The sequence below is a fragment of the Schistocerca cancellata genome, chromosome 3 (genome assembly GCF_023864275.1).
Source record: "Schistocerca cancellata isolate TAMUIC-IGC-003103 chromosome 3, iqSchCanc2.1, whole genome shotgun sequence".
Lineage (NCBI taxonomy): Eukaryota > Metazoa > Arthropoda > Insecta > Orthoptera > Acrididae > Schistocerca > Schistocerca cancellata.
Window position 1 is genome coordinate 633036700 of NC_064628.1, and position 16646 is coordinate 633053345.

The following is a 16646-nucleotide window of genomic DNA, read 5'->3' on the forward strand; positions in this document are numbered from 1 at the left end:
TTAAACTAATAGTTCAGTAGTTTTCATACCTGTCAGCACCTGATTTCTTTGGCACTGGAATAATTATATTCTTCTTGAAGCCTGAAGGTATTTCACCTGTCTCATACATCTTGGTCACCAGATAGAAGAGTTTTGACATGGTTGGCTCTCCCAAGGCTATCAGTAGTTCTAGCAGAATGTAGTCTACTCCTGGGGCCTTTCTTCGATTTAGATCTTTCAGTGCTCTGTCAAATTCTTCACCATATCTCCCAGCTCATCATCTACATCCTCCACCATTTTCACAATATTGCCCTAAAGTATATCTCCTTTGTATAGACCCTCTATATACCCCTTCCACCTTTCTGCTTTCCCATCTTTGCTTAGGGCTAGTTTTCCATCTGAGCTCTTTATATTCAAACAGGTGGTTCTTTTCTTTACAAAGGTCTCTCTAATTTTCCTGTAGGCAGCATCTATCTTACCCCTAGTGATATATCCTTCTACATCCTTACAATTGTCCCCTAGCCATTCCTGCTTAGCCATTTTGCACTTCCTGTAAGTCTCATTTTCTAAATGTTTGTATTCCCTTTCACCTGCTTCATTTATTGCATTTTTATATTTTCTCCTTTTGTCAATTAAATTCAATATATCTATATAATAGAGGGAAACATTCCATGTGGGAAAAATATATTTAAAAAGAAAGATGATGAGACTTACCAAACAAAAGCGCTGGCAGGTCGATAGACACACAAACAAACACAAACATACACACAAAATTCTAGCTTTCGCAACCAACGGTTGCCTCGTCAGGAAAGAGGGAAGGAGAAGGAAAGACAAAAGGATATGGGTTTTAAGGAAGAGGGTAAGGAGTCATTCCAATCCCGGGAGCGGAAAGCTTTCCGCTCCCGGGATTGGAATGACTCCTTACTCTCTTCCTTAAAACCCATATCCTTTTGTCTTTCCTTCTCCTTCCCTCTTTCCTGACGAGGCAACCGTTGGTTGCGAAAGCTAGAATTTTGTGTGTATGTTTGTGTTTGTTTGTGTGTCTATCGACCTGCCAGCGCTTTTGTTTGGTAAGTCTCATCATCTTTCTTTTTAAATATAAATTCAATATATCTTGTGTTAACCAGAAATTTCTATTAACCCTCATCTCTTTACCTACTTGATCCTGTGCTGCCTTCACTATTTCATTTCTCAAAGCTACCCATTGTTGTTCTACTGTATTCCTTTCCCCTGTTCTTGTCAATTGTTCCCTAATTCTTCCTCTGATACTCTCTACAACCTCTGGTTGTTTCAGTTTATCCAGTTCCCATCTCCTTAAATACCTGCCCTTTTGCAGCTTCTTCAGTTTTAATCTGCAGTTCATAACCAACAAATTACAGTCAGAGTCAACATCTGCCCCTGGAAATACCTTACAGTTTAAAACCTGGTTCCTAAATCTCTGTCTTACCATTAGATAATTAATCTGCAACTTTCTGGTATCTCCAGTTCTCTTCCATGTACACAGCCTTCTTTCGTGCTTCTTAAACCAACTGTTAGCAATTATTAAATTATTCTCTGTGCAAAATTCTACCAGGTGGCTTCCTCTTTGATTCCTTACCCCCAACCCATAGTCACCCACTACTTTTCTTTCTCTTCCCTTTCCTATTATTGAATTCCAGTCCCCCATGACTATTAAATTTTTGTCTCCCTTCACTATCTGAATAATTCCCTTTATCTCATCATACATTTCCTCAACCATCTCCTCATCTATGGTGCTAGTTCGCATACAAACTTGTACTACTGTGGTCAATGTGGGCTTTGTGTGTATCTTGGCTACAATAATGCATTCACTATGCTGTTCATAGTAGCTTATCCACATTCCTATTTTTTTTATTCATAATTAAACCTACTCTGGCATTACCCCTATTTCGTTTTGTGTTTATAATCCTGTATTCACCTGACTAGAAATCTTGCTCTGCCTGCCACTGAAATTCACTAATTCCCACTATATCTAACTTTAACCTACCCACTTCCCTTTTTAAATTTTCTAACCTACCTGCCCAATTAAGGGATCTGATATTCCACATCTAATCTTTAGAATGCCAGTTTTGTTCCTCCTGATAATAATGTCCTTCTGATTAGTCCCTGCCTGGAGATTTGAATGGGGGGCTATTTTACTTCCGGAATATTTTACCCAAGATAATGCCATTGTAATTCAACCATACAGTAAAGCTGGAAGCCCTCACGAAAATTTACAGCTGTAGTTTCCCCTCACTTTCAGCTGTTCACAGTGTCAGCACAGCAAAGCTGTTTTGGTTGATGTTACAAGGCCAGATCAGCCAATCATCCACATTGTTGCCCCTGCAACTACTGAAAAGGCTGCTGCCCCTCTTCAGGAACCAAGAGTTTGTGATTAAATATGAACCGGACACATCATTGAGGAACTTGTGAAAGTTTTAATTGAAGTTAATTAGTTTGTAATCTTGTAATCAAGTGTATGAAAAAGTCATGCTAAATTGCAAACTGGTGTTATGCAGTCCTATCGGGGTGGTCACATGTGCTGTCTCAGACTAGAAAATGTCTTCTTTCATGTTGTTTGCTCTATGTTGCAAAAGATATGTTCATTTCACTGAACTGTATTTAAGATAAATTAAATCTGTCACAGTGATGAGCTACTAATGAAATTAATGTATATACACACACAAAAATCTGTATTTTATGAGTGTTTCTGATAATGCCAAAGAATAAACTGTGTTGCAGAGTGAAATATTAGTCTCAGTTTTCTGGTAATGTTCTATTTTGATAATTTAATTACAGTATTTTGAAAAATCTTGCTAGTGGATGGAGGTAAATGCAAAAAGACTGACAACAAGTCAACAGAGAAAATATGAAGATGAGTCAATTCCTAAATCTCAAATGGCAAGGTACTGCAAATTCGTAATGAAGTCCACACTCTTGCATTTCTAGATGGTGGCAGTACATGTTGGGTGAAAGACAGCTGATTTTGCTGTTAAAATTTACTGAATTTCAGCCAGAGCAAGATGGTAGATGGATTACCAGAATGTATCTGATTAAAAAAGAACACAGTTGTGCAATTTTTGTGTGCTAAGGGCCTGTCCACAGAGGAGTTTCATCATGAGATGCATCTTGTTTTTGGTGTGAATTCTATTTCACAAAAAGCTACATCCTATTAGACACAGGAATGTATCAAAATATGAGTAAGACAGAGATGGGCCCAGCTGGTTGCTCTGTTGAGTTTCCTAGTAATATCACATTGCAGTGTGTGCAAGAAATGATCCATAAAATTGTTGTGTGGGAACTACTGATGTGGTTTGTGCCCTAGGTTTTTCTCACTGAACCACATACAGTATCATTCATTAATAGATGAATTTTTGTGCATGTTACATCCCCTGTGAGAGTACAAATAAGATGTAATGGGCCTATCCATGCAGCACCTCTTCTGCGACAGTGAAGAGGAATGCTGATAAGTACAATGAATGAGTCATGAGTTCACCATGACTAGCCTGAGTGCAAATGGTCCTCCATGAAATGTTCAAGATGGTTCCATCAGGACACAAGCCTATGGTGTTGGTGTTGGTGTTTTGGTGCCTGCAGAGTGTCTTATTATTGAAATCACAGTAGTTTCATGATGCAACTCTTAATTCTGCATTCTACTGTACCACCCCCCTTGCAAACATTTTTTCGGAACATCCATCATATGGCACCAACTATAGCAAGAATTTTATGCTGCAGGTTTTCAAGACATTATCAAACACAGCCATAAGCATTTTAATTTATAAAGGGAATATGTTGAAAAGTAAAATAAACTTCAGCATACTTCTAATGGCACTGATGTTAATGCCTGGTTTTTCAATTCATGTAGTAACGCTCATTATAAACATCAAGGAACTGATTCTAGGAGCAGTAACTTGAGAGGACTTCAGAAACACTGTTGATGCCATAGACAATGCAACTATGACAATGGTATCAGGTTTGCACATTTCCACCAGAAAGGAGTTTACATATTTTTGTAAAAACTCTGAAAATATTAAATATTGAACATTAGTTTTAGTATTAAATTATCACATTATTACATGAAACTCATTACATTGGTTTTCTTTGATTCCATTTTCTCATTTTTTTTCAAATACAATTAATCACAGCTTATTTATTTTGATCACAGAGTACATTCTTTGTCTGTAGTGTGTGTAATGTTCTACTTTGACCTTAAAAAATTTCGTTTGAACTGTTTGTGGCATTCACACTTTCAGTGTAAGAATAAAAAGGTGTATTTTGGAGCAATTTTTTATTAAAACTGTTCATAAAATTTTTTATACAAATAATATTCACAAAACTGATTGGCACAACATTCAAACACAGGCACACTGATACAACAGCAACTTTGTCAGCTTTCTGTATACATATACAACATTAGTAATAATTCAAATATTCAACATTCACTTAAAACTTTTTGTATTTATTCTGTTTATGTGTGTCTTTAAGAATACCTTATTAACTGCCGCAAACTTTTCTGCTCTTGGTACCAAAATGTATGTGATGTGAAAACAGATACACAATTTGCAAGACTACAGTGAGATCATATCATCAAAGTAAGATCATAGTTGACTGTCTTCTGTAACTTCTCTCTCCACCCTTCTGCACTTATTTTGCAGAACATAAAAATCATGAACAACTGATCATGAACATATGTATGATCATACTAACAGTTGTGTAAAAATGACATGAATAGGAGAAATAATAATAATAAAAAAATTACAGCAGATTGAAATTTGAAAGTTTTTTTATATATGTACTGCTTCTCTTTTAGAAACATTATACTGACAAAAGAAGATAGAGTTAATGTATATGCTGAAAGTTTACTGAATTAAAAAAAAAATTCTAGATTTTTAGCTGGTGTTTTGCCAGATTATTCTGTGTACCAGACTACGCTTAGAGTCTACATTCTGTCTTTTTACAGACAAAATTTTTATTGTGTGTGCCAGTCTACTTGACAACAGTTCACTGATTTGCTCACATTTTTTATTCAGTTTTCTGCTAACTTTCTCTTAATTTTTCACATGTCACACAAAAGTCTGCAACACCTTCATTTAGTTAAAGTTTCATTTAGTGGTTATTTCCTTTACAGTATGAAACCAGATTTTATGGAACAGTTTAAGCACATCTGCCTTTAATAACTACAAAAATAATTTCTGTTAAAATTTTACACTAACGTTTTAAAATTATGCACGCTTTTGAATTTTTGACAAATTGATGCACTTGGCTATTCACTTCACAGTTGTTTGCAGAGTAGGGACATAGATCTTCAGAGAAGAGAATTTGAATTTTACTTTCTAATTCCAATGTATAGATTTTATGATGAATTTTAATTCAGTTTTTATTCTGTTTTCTCTTAAAAATAAAGTAAATAATAATGTTCTGTGATGTTCAGATAATCAGTATGCCTACAGATATATCTATTTGCTTCTTTATTAATTTCATATCATAAACAACATAAAAAATTTCTTTATAGCATTAGTTTGTCCTTAGTTTTTGGCATAGTTGCATTGCTCCTCAAAAGGTGTATTGTCACTTAATATTGTGATACTTGACTAATTAATTGGCTGAAGGAAAAGAAAAAAAGATTCACTTTTATCACTATGTGAAACAGTTAAATACCACAACCTGAATATGTAGTACTGTGGTTATCTGTATCATATGTCTTACTAAAGCTTCTCTAACCTTAGAATAAGAAAGTTTGTAACTGTTAATGAAATCAGGAGAGATTCTTGTAGTTACTGTTTATGTGGATAGAAACATAACATTGAAATCACAAAATAAGATAAGAAAATTAGGAATTAACATCTCAATGATAAAACCGTTATTCAAGATGGAGTACAAGCTTTGTTAGACAGGAATGGGGAAGGAAGTGGGCTGTGTTCCCTTTAAAGGAGAGAGCCTGGCATTTGCCTAAAGCTGTCTATGCTTTATGGATGAAGTTTGTTAATATTGAGCTGTGTGGCAATAGCTAGAAGATTAATTGTTGGCTATCCACTGAAAAGGCAAGTGGAAGTGAATGCTAGAGATAAGGTACTGAAACCTGAAATTAGTGGCAGAGAAGTGTACATTTGTGTCCTTTGTATACAAAAGTGAGATAAAAAACACTTTTTAATTGATTCAACTGTGGTTTTTATGGTGAAACACTGTGTATTGTGTTAACTGCTGAAACACTTTTTTGCCATGTTTCACAAATATTTATTATTTATGGCCTAAGTTTTTGGCTACAACACAAAACCTTGGTAGCACAAAAGTTATAAAGTTTTGTGAAACAAAGAAAAAAAGTGTTTCATTTCGTTAATATAAAAAAAGCTATGGTAGTACTGGGAGACCAGAGAAACATCCCAAAAATAAATGACACACTTTTTAAAAAAATGTGAAATTCATAAGAGATGTGCAATAATTGTTATGACAGATGCACAGTTCCTCCTTGTTGAAGTTATATGTTGATCTTCAATGCCTCCCCCCCCCCCCCCCCCTGCCCTCCATCCCACACTCCCCACCCACCTTCCTGACAAACCTTAGAAGAAAATGTTGCTTTGTGGAAATATTATTTGTTGATTTAAGGCATATGGCATTTTCACAAGCAATACTGTAATTGTGTATTCAGTATACTATTTAATTTCTATCTGTCTCTCTTTTGTTTCCTTAGAATATTATCCCAAGATTTTTTCATACATCATACCTTTAAGTATTCATGTAGTGTTTATTCCTTAACAATTTAACTTGTTTATACTGTTCCTTGTCTGTACATCACACAACATTTTAACTTTTAGCAACTATAGACAATGAATGATCCACTGTGTTAATGGCCATTCCATTCTCGTGAATAACGCACTGAAATTCCTTGTTTTGTAGCTTATGAAGAAAGATTGTTTCTTGTTGTAATCTAAATGATGTGAACGATTGAAAAATCAATAACAGCAATGTGTTAATGGACAGTGCAGCTATTTAAGTAGAGGAAATTTTTCAGAATTCATTTAGACAAATACTGAGGTAGAAGTATTCAGCAATCTATAAAATGTTAAAATGAAGCATTTTCAGTACTATTGATGTTTACTATGATGCTAAATATAGCTTGGATATATTTATCAATGCTTACTATGAACAGTATTTATATGTAGTACCGGTATTGGCTTCATAAAGGGCAGCACATGGTTTGGCTTACTTATGGTTTTTAAATGCTGATGCTAAAGATAATCTTTTACAGACTAAAATACACATTTGTAGTTACCATCACATTTCTGTTTCCCTTTTTAACCTCCTTTCAGTTGTGTATATTTATCCATATACTTGATAAATCTATCACTCTTTCCTTCTGGCATATAAACTCTCCATTTCTTTCATTAATATTTATCTTCATGCTGTTTAAAAAGTCTGCACCTGTCTTTGAGTCATTTGCTGCAAAGTTTCCTTAGTCACCATTTTTTGATTTGCATATTCTCTGTTTGCAAGACCACTGGATATGGGCACTAGCATAAGGCAAGTAATTGCCTATACAGAACACAGTTGGTACTTTCTGCATACCAAGAGTGCTAGTAAAACTATACAGGACACACAGAAATCCAAAGAATAGTGGATCAAGTAGTTTTAACTACTGCAGATGCTAAATCAAATCATAAATTAAGAGTGCTTATCATTACATATTGACCACCACACAAGCTTACAAGAGTTAAAGTTTTAGTTCATTGTCAACATAATAAATAGATTGTGTGGGATAAGAGTTTGTGTCACTGATCAACTGTGCTATCAGCACTAAAACTGCCAAAATATTTCAAGCATACTAAGAATCAACATTTCTCAAATTTATTCTGTTATTCAAATGTAACAGTTCATTAAATATTCATTATAAATATAAAAACAGTACCTTTTCATTTACAATTATTTCATTTGATTCCTTAAAGTGCAGCAGAATAATACTTTCAGACCATAAAAAATAATCTATTTAAAATATTTTCACATCTCAAGTTTGCAAATTAATTTTACTAATAATGGCAGTCAGTGTATCCTCACTCATGAGGTTGAATTATTTCCCTCAATACTAAAAATACCACTAATCCAGTAAAATAAAATAAGGTCAAAATGCATTTTAAGGTGGCATTTTCTGAGTTGCTTTTCAAACACTGAAGAAGCACACAACAGCGTGGCTGATCACTCTCATTTCTACAAAGCCTGCATAAAAAAGTGATGTCCCTAACAGGGCTGACCATTAAGATCAAAAAATACCATTAACTAAAGGGCGGTTTTTTCTGTTGAAATGCTATTTTTAACAGAGAATCACATCACGTAAAAATAGCTATTACAATTAACATTTTAGACATAAATTATTTTCTTTCCCTGTTCCTGTAATTTTTTGATAGCTTGGAATTCATGAGCTTAATGGTCACCCAGTGCAATAGTGATTGTAATCTAAAATATTTTCTTATTGTGGGAACCTTCAAGAAGTGTTAGGATTCCTCTTCTATTTGAAGCAAGTCTCATTTGTAGCGAATAAACACCTTCTTCTTGTGAGGCTGAAATAAAAATTGTTCCATGTTAAATATTTGTTTTGGGATATTGGCATACTAAAAAGAGTGGCTGTTAGCAATTTCTTCATCTGTCAGATTATGTATAGTAGACACTCTTCTACCAATAGTGAGTTTTTCCAAACCTACATCTGAAAATGATTTACTTCATACATAAGCATTTATTGATGGTTTGTTATTCCTGTGAGTTTGTTGATATCTTCACATAAATTACTGTAAAATATTATAATGCAAACGGAATGGCAGAGTAAACTCATAGCAGTTTTTTACTGTATATTTGAAAGAGACAGTGGAGGTGAAAGCTCATGACACATTCAACAATAACTGTGTAGGAATGAAAATATATGTAGTTTTCATTGGATGTATTGCAAAATTTATGAAACATTCATCTTTGTGGTAGAGTTATTGGTAATGGTAGTAGTAGTAGTAGTTGTTGTTGTTGTTGTAACTGTTGATATGAACTTCTACTCCACCTGAGCATGTGACATTTTTAAACCAGTGTCACCTCATAGGTCACACACTAATTTACAATGTTTTTCCATATGGTCTCCCTATTGATTATTGTAATAAAGATGCAGTTCTATTTCTTCATGGAAACAGGAAACATGGATAAAAAGTGCACTACTGTATGAAACACTTTTTGGGCACTCTACAATTGTAACACTAAAAAGATTGAAGTGAAGGAAACTGAGATTCCAGACAACAGCTGTGGCTGAGATGATGGCAGAATGAAATAAAAAACCAATGATTTTAATGATTCCTTCCCAACAGCAGATATGGTGTGTCCTAATAAACAATTAAATACATATGCATTTGATTTATTCTTTAGAGACTGTTTCACAACTGAGGGCATTATTTTAAAAATGAAACCCCCAAGAAATTACAAAAATCATTTGGTTGCCAAAAAGTGGCTATTCTGTTAGCTATGATGCTATTTATGCCACAGTATTAAAGCACTTTAGTACCTTGCTAGTGCCCTTTTTTAAGGGGAGGGTTCTATAATAGACCACTGACTCGTTTTTCACAGCGTAATTCATAACTGCCTCTCAGTTTGGCTTGTGCAAAGGTTTCTTTGCAGAGAAAACATTCTTTCCCCCACAGCCAATGATTCACTTTTATAAAATGCTGTTCTCCAGATGTACAGCTCTGAAATTTCATCCTCAGGTTAAAACCTACATCTGACACTAGCAGTTCTCTTTCAGGAATAAACACCTTCTTTATTTATGCTGTACTGCTTCTTATATACTCTTTGCTTCATCTATTAAGTGTTATTTTGCTTTCAAGATAGCAGAATCCTTCATTTCATCTATTATGTGATCCTCTGGTTTGATGTTAAGTTTATTGTTAATCTCATTTATGCTACTCCTCATCACTTTCCTCTTTCTTTGGTTTACTCTTAGCCTACATTCTGTGTTTGTTAGATTGTTTATTATATTCAACATATCCTCTAAGTCTTCTGCACTTTTACTGAGGACAGCCATGTCATCAGTGAATCTTAGCAGTGATGATGTTTCATCCTGAATGTTCTTTCCACTCCTGAACCTGTCTTTTATTTCCATGATTTTCTTCCTTGAGTGGCTAACACACCTGCCTAGTAAGCATGAGATCCCAGCTTCGAATCCCAGTCCAGTACACCACATTTTCACTCATCATCACTGATTCAGTGTAATGCCTTGATGCAGCTTATAGTAGTGATCCCCTCCCTTTCCTGTCCTTTCCTTTCTTCCTTTCTCCACTTTCAATTTACATACTTGTGATCAAACAAGACAGAAGGCAAAAATAACATTCTTTCAGTATTCCTAATATCATTTGGAGAAGTGCCATCGCATGATTAATTAAGTTAGTGTGTAGAATCTATAATATTTCATCCTTAATTTTATTTCCACTCCTGATCCTGTCTTTTATTTCCATCATTTGCTTCCTGGAGTGTTTAACGCACTTGCCTAATAAGCAGGGGATCTTCTATTGCTATGCAAGGTATCTTCACATTTACCTTCCTTGTACCGATATTTGTCTGTCCAGCTACTATGATTAACATTTTTAGAGATGTCAAATCCTCATCAACTAAACTTGCAGTTGTAGTATTCAGTAGTACATTATCTATAGCCACAGAGAATTTCAAACAATCATCATTCCCCAATACTTAAGTATCCTCATGCTTTACATATTGGTTCTCCCTAATGATTGTCATAAGGTTTAACCTACACTCCATCATTAATAAATTGTAATTGGGCTATGTATCTACTCCTGGGTATGTCTTACAATCCAATATCTAATTTTGGAATCTCTGTCACCATTATATAACCCAGATGGAATCTTCCTCCACCTCCAGGCCTTTACTAAGTCTCTCTCACTGTTACCACTGAGCCCATATTATTCTCTAACTCTGTCTTCTATTTGTTTACCTATACAGTATTGCAGTGACCCATGATGACCCATGATTATTATATTTTCATCTTGCATTACATACTGAATTACACATTCAGTGTTCTTGTATACTTTTTCTCTCTATCTCTTCATGTTTTGCTTGTGATGTCAACGTGGATAACTGAACCACTATTGTTGTCATTGGTTTGCTGTTGATTCTGATGAGAATAATCCAACTGATAAAGTGTTCATAGTAACTAACTCTCATAAATGCTACAGGGCTTATAACTGAGAAATGCTATTGTAGGAATTTGTGAGAGGTTGATAACAAAGCAGTTAACATTTTATTGATTTTAAAACTATTTACACTCATTGTCTTCAGACAAACTGGCATAAGGGTTCTAAGCAGTTTTTACTCATGACAGTATGACAACACATTACAGTATCTTGCAACAGCACCTAATTAGATATTTTTTCTGGTTTTAAAACTGGGTTTAAGCACTATCACTCATGAATAAAAGTTAGAAATCAGAATAAGCTGTTACCGGTAATATGCTGAACCAGCATGTGAGATCTTCTGATACACCAAGGACAGCTCCAGCATTGTCAAATTCTCCACAGTAATTTGGTGCTGAGAATAGAGTAAGCATTGATCTCTGGGCGAAGAACTGGTACCCATCTTCAACAACTTGATGTGCTCTCACAATAAGTGAACAGTCATGCCTCTCAAGGAAATGGCGAACTACATCTGAACCAAAGACATAGCTCACACCCCTGTCATTCTGAGCCCATCCAGTCAGCCCCTGAAAATAAACAATGAATGCAATTAGTCTCTTTTCTTAACTTTAATAAAAATTTGTAGCATACAGTAATGCATAAGTGATTCAGTAAATTGCCTGTAGTCATAATGGTTTCAACACGCCTAACATTTTACATTTCATGACAAATTGAAATATATAGCTTTGTTTCAATGATCCAGCATAACGTATGCCACAAGAATGTTTCCAGCACTGTCTTCACATTACAAATTTAGTATTCATATTCCTCAATAAATATTTTAAATTTAGCACCTGTGTCCAGTGAAAAAATGCATGCAACACATAAAACAACTTTGCTTTCATTGATACACCATAAATTCATTCACTCATCCATTCATTCATTCAATGTGCTCCATAGATATCGTTATGGAGGAGAAACTTCAGTGGCATGGAATGAGTCAAGTTAATGGTAAATGTGTCCCTATTTTGCTTTACTATGAGTGGTGCTATAGGATGTAGCAGTTACAATGGAACCAACTAACATGGGCTCTGAACCATTGTGCAATTTGGCACTTTTCACATTTACAAATCATTGCCAGAGGTGAAAGAAAATGTAACTGGGGATTAATTGGTGATCAAACCAGTACCTCAGGATTTGTAATCTGAAACAACCTACTAAGAGGTCAAGCTATTATATGAACAAGTATTAGCAACTGCTTGAAACTCAATTAAAATTTAACTATCATTAAACTGTTTGTGTCTGCTCAAGTTAAATCCAACACACTGAAATGAACAGAAATGCAGCTATTTTGGGAAAATAGGAAAAATGCTGCTTCTGCAGTTATATTAAATAGCTGCTCTTTATCATCTGTTGCTGGTTTTGATATTTATACAACACTGAAAAATCCTGGATTCAATAGAAATAATGAAAGGAGTTGTGCAATTGAGTGATTGACAGGCATATAAACAAGATTGAAACCATTGCTGAGCTAATAGACAATGTCATTCCTCAAAGCTAAGTGACTAACAAAATCACACACATATGCACAAGCACAGTTTTATTGTTGTGGCTGGCACTGCACTGCACTGCAGTCCAACTGGGCTAGCAATATCTAAGACCACACTCCAAACATTTGAATTTTACTGATTATTTCATCATGTGATAAATAATGTGATAAGGAAGACATCCTCGTCAAAAAGCCTGCAAGGAAACTCATTGACAACTGTTGGGCAGGTCATGTACTACTTCTCAATTACATAGATGTCCTACCCATTGTGAGCCCCATATCAATTTCATCAATACTTTTAAATGGTAATTAGACATGTAAAACTTTAAAAATGAAACTGTCACTGCAGGGTACTAAAACTCAACTTTAGGCCAGTTGGATCAGCACCTAGACAATAGAAGGGAAATAACATTCAAATGGACCATACTTGTAAATATTGTCATGTTAAACATTATTGTTGGTTTCAAGAAAAGAAAAGGAAAGAAACTAGTTCATTTAAATCAATGCAGAGTACCAGAACAAAAGCTTTTTCCTTATAAAAATGTTTAGAATTCTTACCTCTGCAGGATCTCCCCACAAAAGGTCACAAACCAGTCCAGAGTCAGGTACATCAATTGGTCTGGGAATGTTTCGAATCTGTGAAACAAGTTATAAAAATCTGGAGATATTCTTTAGGTCAGTTTATTCATTTTTTGATTTGTAACTAATTCATTTCTTTTCCAAAAAAAAAAAAAGGAATGATACACTGTTTAAAGTTTTTATTTCTATTATTTTCATTAATTCATTCATTGTGTTCCATGATTTCCACCAAAAGGAAAACCTTTAGCTCTTAGAAACTTAATCTGTATACTGTATTAAAAATAGACTATGGCTATATTGTTTAGTGTTATGGCAGCTAAATTTAACTTGGTAAATTACAAGGAAAGGACTGTATTGAAAAAGCTTTTGCTTCCTTGGTTACATTCATTAACTGTTGTTTATCTTCTAATAGTAATGTTTCATTTCCTTGATACCACTGGTATTTTTGTAAGAAACTACAGAGGCCTACTACTTATCACCTGAATTAGATGTACTGAAATGGAATGAACTGATTGATGGGGATGAAATCATCACTTGTCTTGCAACTTTACAATGAACATTCTCATTTGGTACCCTAGTAACTTTAGTTGAATTGAATTGAATTGAATTTTATTTGACCCTGTAAGATTACATTGTGTACGGTAAATATACGTGTAATATAGGACATGTCAAAAGTATTAACATTCATTATCACTTATTTTTCTACAGCTTTAGCTTACATTTTTACATAATTGATAATGAATAACAATATATACAAATTTAATGGCATAAGTATTCTGCAACACTGTAAAACTCTTTTTCAATGAGATAGTCTAAGTTTCTTTGGAAAGTCATTGTCAAGTACCCTATCTTGCAGGTTTTTAGGCAGACTTCTTAGCAGTCTGATACCAGAGTACTGGGGTCCTTTTTCTAGCATTGCCAGTCTGTGGGGTGGTATGCTCCGTACTTCATTTTTCCTTCTTGTATTGTGGGTGTGTACACTAGCATTTGTAATCCAGTCCTCACTACCTTTTGTGATGTACATTATTGTTTTGTATATATACAATGATGAAAAAGTTAAGATATCTAACTTCTTGAAACAGTTTCTGCACGTTTCAGAGGTCTTTCTTCTTAAAATGGTCCTATTTTTTTTTTTTTCACTCCATACTGTAAGTATTAAGTATGGTTCGAAAAGTCCATGATACCCTGTACACAGAAGGTTCTTGTCTGAATACTGTGATAGCTGCATCATTAAGAATATGGCAGAGCTCAGTTTCTTACAGACATTATTGATGTGTTTTTTCCATTTCAGTTCATTATCCACAAGAATACCTAAGAATCTAGCAGATTCTACTTCTTCCAGCCTTGTTCCATCAACCTCTAAATCCATGTCTACAGCCTTCTTCTTGTTTTTAAACACTGCATATATAGTCTTTTTTAGATTTATAACCAATTCATTTTCCAACAGCCATTGAGCCGTGACATTTGCAGATATGTATGCTCTCCTCTCAAGCTGTTCCATATTTTGGTCACTATTTTGTATTGTCATGTCATCAGCATACAATATTTCCTTTTCTTCCTCCTCAACACCTATATCATTAACAAACACATTAAATAACAATGGCCACATTACCGAACCCTGCGGCACTCCATATTTGATGGGTTTGGTTTCTGATTGGTATGAGTTTCCTAATGATACATACTGCTTGTGGTTGCACAAGTATGATTTTATCCATTCACCTGGTTGCCCTCGAATGCCATAGTAAGATTATCATGTATTAATATAAACAGCTGATCATGACTGATAAGGTAATGTGATACTCAAGCTTAGTTCAGTAAAATGGTAAGTTAATTGACATACAAATGCAAGTAATAGGTGCTTAACAAAACTCATTGTGACACTAATATGAAAAACATAATTACATGAAAGAAACATTTTATTAGTAGAGTGAGTGTATGCTATTCATGGCTACATAACTCACATAATGTAACATTTAATAGTGATGGCTCCTTCTTCTGGCAGAAGGGTTGAAGAGGAAGGAAGAGGGTTGGAGGTAGAGGAATGGTGATGTATAGAAAATGGGAGGAATTGACAGGGAAAAGTCCCCACCCCTGCTCAGGATGTAATTTGTGACCTCCATGGCCAGACTGTAGTAATCTACCCACTAGACCAACATGGCCACTATAAAACCTGGTTTTACATTCTCAGATTTTCCATTGTCCTGTCATTTATGGTGTTTTCTGTTAGTCCCATCATAAACCCTATCCTCCTCAATAAACTGTTTCCTACTGCAAAATATTGTTTGAGCACATAAAAACAAATTTAATATTTATTTTGCTTAACATTCACTACTTATGCACTGAACACAATTGGATCTAAATTAACTGTCCAGGAAAAAAGTCAAGTCATCTGTAAAATGAAACTAAATGAAGCTTCGCCCAAACAGGCCTTTGGAAGGCCCAATGGTACCATCTGGCCACCGTGTCATCCTCAGCCCACAGGCATCACTGGATTCGGATATGGAGGGGGGGGGGGGGGGGGGCATGTGGTCACCACATCGCTCACCCGGCCGTATGTCAGTTTATGAGACTGGAGCCGCTACTTCTTAATCAAGTTGCTCCTCAATTTGCCTCAAAAGGGCTGAGTGCACCCCGCTTGCCAACAGTGCTCGGCAGACCAGACGGTCACCCATCCAAGTGCTAGCCCAGCCCAACAGTGCTTAACTTCAGTGATCTGAGGGGAACGGGTGTTACCACTGCGGCAAGGCTGTTGGCATCTGTAAAATTAGTGAAGTATAATTTCATTGCACTGACAGAATTGCGAATGATTGTTTCAAGTGACATCATCTTATTTTAAAGCATGTCTCCCAAGTAGCCCTACACTGTTTTAGATGAGATAAGGAAGCTGCAAGTGCTACAGAACTGAACCTTGCAGGGAGCATTACACATCTCACAAATCATTAGGATTGTGAGCTACCTGTGTAGTGAACATCCCAGCCTTCCTACTGCAATACAAGATGCTGACAACAAATTTTTATCTTTCCTGTCATATGTCTTGAAACCGGTGCATTTGGAACCTAGAGACTTATGAGCAGAATGATGCTTGGGAACACAAGTGGCCCTTGTGCCTGCATGGGATTAACACCACTCATTTCCAAGTCATTGTAATTTTGAACTCTCATGTCCAAACCATCATTATCTCACTAATCGTCAGTGACTAACCAGTTATTTTCATGCCGTATCGAGCAGTTCCTATAGAGTTAATGTCATACCCTGGCAAACAATACTGAAATAAATGACAGCAAACAATAACCATTTGAGGTTTATGAAGATGTGCAAATATTGTGATGTGGGATTTTCCTGGTGACTTTTTAATTCCCTGGGAGGGAAACATTTCTGAGACGGAACTCTCACCATGT

General features: G+C 35.3%; 1 protein-coding gene and 1 pseudogene across 1 annotated transcript in view; both read right to left on the reverse strand.

The window, feature by feature from the left end:
* Window positions 1-6518: 6518 nt before the first annotated feature.
* The window catches only part of LOC126175567 (serine/threonine-protein phosphatase PP1-alpha-like), a 624274-nt gene continuing 614146 nt past the window's right edge, over window positions 6519-16646 (reverse strand). Inside the window, exons 6-8 of the mRNA XM_049922425.1 lie at window positions 13228-13305; window positions 11450-11707; window positions 6519-8525 (exon numbers count right to left, since the gene is read on the reverse strand). Of these exons, the coding sequence (XP_049778382.1) occupies window positions 8490-8525; window positions 11450-11707; window positions 13228-13305 (372 nt within the window). The 3' untranslated portion in view covers window positions 6519-8489. The remainder of the gene's footprint in view (window positions 8526-11449; window positions 11708-13227; window positions 13306-16646) is intronic.
* Window positions 15885-16002, reverse strand: LOC126177409 (5S ribosomal RNA; annotated as a pseudogene).